We start from the raw sequence: 5267 nt of genomic DNA, 5'->3' as shown, positions 1-5267 counted from the left end.
CCGTACGTAACGTAAAACGTTACGGTTTAGGTAAACGTTACGGTTACGTACCGTAAACGGTACCGTTACGGTACGACTACGGTATAGAGATCAGAGTGATGAGAGAGAGAGAGAGGCAGAGGGTGACGGTGTAATTTTTTCGAGCGAATTTGTCCGAGATGTGCGTTAACGTTGGAAAAGGCATTATAAACGCTGGTAAAATACTTGTTTGTTGTCCGTGAAAGGACGGTGAATGATTATAATTTCTGCGACAGTGCAATAACAAACTATGAATGGTCACAAAGCTAAATGAACTCAGCATACCTTGGCCGATTTTGTACCTATACATCTAATCTCGGTTGCATCACCTAAGCTGCTATGTGCCTACGCCTTATATCAACCATCTTTCAAATAAGTTCAAATGAACTGATAAATTTATAAATACACTGATAAATGTACATATTACTGATTACTTTAGCATAAAAACTATTGCGAGTTTCTGCTGTTGTAGGATATAACACAATAAATGCGCCTGTTATCTTGAGATTCGCGATAATAGAATTTTCAAACGCTTCCACAAAATAAGTGCGCGCAGTTTCGTGACGCAAATATGTATCGACTAGCACCAATATCCATATGTATACAAAGGCAACTTACTGTAGAGACAGGAAGCGGTCAATGGGATCTCGCGAGATCGGAAATCACGCGCTAGTTTTGTTAGCGCGCTAGTGACATATGCAAACAAATCTAACTAGGAATGCAGATCGGTGCACATATTGGTGAAACGAATGAGGTGCGAGTGTTCTATGACGTTTAAGCCTCACTATATACACTTCGTGTTATGCAAGGAGCTCTCGTACGTATCAGAATAGTCTAGCAAATATAGGAACGATTAGGAAAAGACACGATAAATCATCGATTTAAATTTCGTGATCTGTCGTAATATGACAGAAATTGCCGATAAATACTACGCCTCTAATTATCTTTCGACACTGTATTATTTGACAGAATCACGTGACGGCAAATCAGATAGCACTTAATGCCATTATTTGCAATTTCACTAGGAGATTGCTTGGAGTAGTCATTCCTCTGAATATGATTTGCTACAGGCATGAACATCCGTACATCGGTACAATCCGTGCCAAACTGTGAAACACTAATGGCTTCATAGCTCAAGTGGCCCGCACTGATATTGTTTATCTGCACGTGCACGTATGTGTGTACGTTCACGTGTACGTTCACATACAACGCAGGCGGTCAGGCAGGACCAGCGTAAGGCATACGTACACATGCATGTATGCGTATGTGTGTATATATAGGCACGCGTATATCGTGTGTATCACAAGTATCATCGTACATTAGCATAACGCAAACGGATCGTCTTAAGACATGTTATGATTAGTTACTGACATCGCCTCGCCGCTGGCAACGGATTCTGTTCCTCTTCTTCTCTTCCTCTTTCTCTCATTCCCGTCTCTCTTTCATTCTTTCTGTCCCACTCCTTTTTTTTCCCTTCCTCCCCTCTCTCTCTCTCTCGCGCGCGCTCACACTCGCTCTCTCTCGCTCTCTCCTCCTCCACAATCTATTCATATTCCCATATCTCCATCGCTCTCTATCCCGTCTCCTCTCTCGTTCGAAATCCCCTTCTCTATCACTGTCGACGTTTGTTCCTCTTCCTCTCGCTCTCGTTCTCTCACACTCTCGTACTCCCACCCAGTCCTCTCTTTCTTTCTCTCACTCACTCTCTCGCTCCTTCTCTCATTCGCGCTATCTCGCTTCTCTCCTCTCTACGGTGTCAATTTAGCAAAGTGCTGTTGATAATAAGTAGTGATTTATCGCACACGTCCATCGCCGCACGAGCCTTTGCTGGGATTGATGCGAAAATTACGGTTTATTGGCATCTCTCCGATGTGCGCAAGTGTGTGTGTGTGTGTGTGTGTGTGTGTGTGTGTGTGTGTGTGTGTGTGTGCGTGATTGCCTGCGTGCGTGCGTGTATACCAGCAGGTGAGTGCACACACGTGTATGTGGGCGTTCTGGAGTTTAGCCGTCGAAGGGTTCTCTCTTTGTAAGGTATTTTCTCGCTACTTAGCCCTCGGAAATGGGAAATGACCCCCCTTGATAATGCATGGCTACCGAATCGTCTGAGGATACGGAAATATCAATACAGAGATCGTCCCTCTAAACGATCCTCGCTGAAAACGAACACTTGTAATCATACCACTCACCTATAGTGGGTGGGATCATCGCGCCAGTTAGCCAGCCATGCATGTGTAACTCCTTTCCGCTGAAATGACCTGTATTGATTCGTCAGGCATGTTGGCATACCCTGCGGCATTTATCGAACGTAGGCGCATACAACGGTAAAAATATCATTGACCAGTCAATCAATCTATCAATGTGTATGTTTACTTGCCCCTCTGTCCATCCATACCTATTTCCTACAGAGCATTTACATGGATTGATGGATTGATATAAATTATCTACGTACGTGCTCGAGAAGCACGCGAACGTAGCTCGATCTAGCGATCTACTTATTCGTTTGTTTATTACTCCTAATTAACGTCTTGTCAAAGGAAGTCACATCCCCGCCAATTTTACGTCATACATTTACTTTTGTTATGCTAGCCCCGCGATATCTACTATTCCTTTGTGCATTTAGGCATCCATAATTGGAATTAGATTGAAGATGCGCCGTTCATGTAGCAGTTTTATTTGTTCGTCAAATGCCTCTCATGTAACGTTGGCTCAATGCAGCGAATAATCGAGGTATACGCGTGCAATACAGCAGCAAGTGTATACCAGCGCCGCAGTAATACTACATCCACTTTTAATTGCACCTAACAATTGTGAATATCATTACTTCCAATGATATACTTTACTCTGAAAGTACTTACAAAGATAAAATTTACTGCTTAACGGAGTAATCCCCAGTAATGGGATAAATCGCGTGAAACTATCATGATAAATTTAGCCTGGGTTTAGTATTTCTGAGTAGGTAGCCACTATCCTCCTCATTTTTTCCATGAGATATTATTATTTGTTATATTGCTGTTACAATACAACATTGTAACTGGTGCAGAGCATGTCACAAAACCATGAAAACAACCACTGAAGACTAATGTTGCCCGCTTAGCGGTGCTGCCAACTAGCATAAGCAATGTGCCACCAATGACAGCAAGGAGAGGATATCAGATTTGTTAAAACTTAGATTAGTAAATCAATATAGTGCATCACCTAGAACGGGATAATGATTAGATATATTCCTCTACTATACGCACACGCACACGCACTACCACACACACACACACACACACACACACCACACACACACAACACACACACACACACAACACACACACACACGACACACACACGACACACAACCACACACACACAACACACTGCGCGCGCTGCCCGCGCGCACACACACACACACACACACACGCGCGCTGCGCGCGCGCACACACCACACACACACACACACACACACACGCCATGCACGTACGCACGCACGCCACGCACGACACGCACGCAAGCATATATGGATATATTATATATATAATATATATATATATATATACGAAGTGTTAATAACGTATGATGCGTTGTATGACACTGCATGAACGGGGCGGTACGTGCACCTTTGAACTTGAATTGAATCGGATTACCTGAATCGCATCCTTCTTGTCTCTCGACCTCCTGTCTTACATGCCGCCCCGAAGTAGAGATACGATAGATTACCTTTGAGCGGCACAGACGTCAGTTCGATATTCATTGATCGCGCTGAGTGCACACGCACCGCGCATGCGCGCGAGGGCGGAGGTTTCTGTAGGGACTTAGTTTACGAGGCTCCTGCTTAGAGTCAGTGATACAGTTCGGCAGTTAAGGACGCCGTGGATAAAAGGCTGACGCAAGAGGTTGATCTTCTTATGAACCCTGGCCGAGTCTGCTCTTTTTTTTATTTCCCTTCTTTCTTTTCTCTGCCCCCCCCCCCCGCCCCCCCTTCCGCTACCTGTTATCTTTCTATCGTTTCGTTATCATATACCCCTGCTCTATTGTTCTGCCCTCTTTCTGGTCTGTCTCCCCCAAGTCTCAATCGCTTTCTCTGTCTCCCTTAGACTACTCTGTGTCTTCGCTCCTCCCGCACGCTTTCTTTCTTTCTCTCTCTCTCTCTCTCTCTCTCTCTCTTCTATCTCCTCTATTTATCGCTCGTTATCTCTCTCTTCCTTCGTCTTTCGTCGGCTGGCAATGCTGTGCCACTCCCGTTTCCGTCTCTCGTTTCTAGTCTCTATCGCTATTTTTGTAAATTCTGTATCGCCATGTCTCTCCATCTTCCTTTAACTGTCACGTTAGGTCCATTTCGCGGCCTTTGGTAACCCACTCCGTATGGCTCATTCTCTCTCACTATCTTCACTCCGCTGCATGTGTCACTCTCTCTTCTCGCGCTCCATTTCGCGCGCCCGTCTCGTCTCGTCTCTCGCCTTCCCTCTCGCTCTCCCTCATCTCGCTCTCATTCTACGGCGTGCGCTTTGGCCCCTCCGTTCCCCTGTGCTCCCCCGTGGGTCGGGTTCGTCGACAGTGCCTCGCCCTATTAGGAACATTGATGAGTTTTTCGACACGTTCGCTCAAAGGGGATAAAGCCATGATGAGCGAAAGCAGGACTCGTCAGTGGTAAATCAACAGGCGGTAGCGTACTGTATATTAGGCGATTACCCGCGCATGAGATTTTGACACGCGGTGAAATAAATTTACCAAGGCAGTATATTCAATAAAAACCATGGCCCCACCATCTGATCAATATCGTAATGTCGACTACGCGTCCGCGTAATGAATAAGTATGGTGTTCAATCAAGTATATAGGCAACTACGGGCACAACCAGCCACGGCGTCTTCTCATTTCTAAGTGAACGTGAATTATAAATTGTAATTAAGAACGGTTCTGATTAGTTTGCATTATGAAAATTATTGCATTCTGATTCTGATATCTGAAACGTCGTGTGCGCCCCCTACGATCGTGCGTTTACATAATGCCGCTGCGTCGCGTGGAGCATTGTGAGTCAACACTATATATAATTATGTCGTGTGTGTGGTTGTAGTTGGTCGTGTGTGTGTGTTTGCTGTGTGTGTGTGTGGCGTGGTGCGTGCGTGCGTTGGCTGCGTGCTGTGCGTGCCGTGCGTGGCGTGCGTGCGTCAGCGCGTAGGCTGGGTGTGTGGAAAGAGCCGCTGGGCTGCGATTAGCCTATAATATAAGTAGCGTTGCCGGAATCAACGCAAAAAATCATTATTTA

General features: G+C 45.4%; 1 protein-coding gene across 1 annotated transcript in view; it reads left to right on the top strand.

Moving 5' to 3' along the window:
- Window positions 1-5006: 5006 nt before the first annotated feature.
- The window catches only part of LOC106804758 (43 kDa receptor-associated protein of the synapse-like), a 57101-nt gene continuing 56840 nt past the window's right edge, over window positions 5007-5267 (top strand). Inside the window, exon 1 of the mRNA XM_014806080.1 lies at window positions 5007-5031. Coding sequence (XP_014661566.1) covers window positions 5007-5031 — 25 coding nt within the window. The remainder of the gene's footprint in view (window positions 5032-5267) is intronic.

The sequence above is a fragment of the Priapulus caudatus genome, unplaced genomic scaffold (genome assembly GCF_000485595.1).
Source record: "Priapulus caudatus unplaced genomic scaffold, Priapulus_caudatus-5.0.1 Scaffold86, whole genome shotgun sequence".
NCBI classification, from domain to species: Eukaryota; Metazoa; Priapulida; class Priapulimorpha; order Priapulimorphida; family Priapulidae; genus Priapulus; species Priapulus caudatus.
Note: the sequence above shows the minus strand (reverse complement) of the source record. Positions and strands in the feature narration are given on the sequence as shown.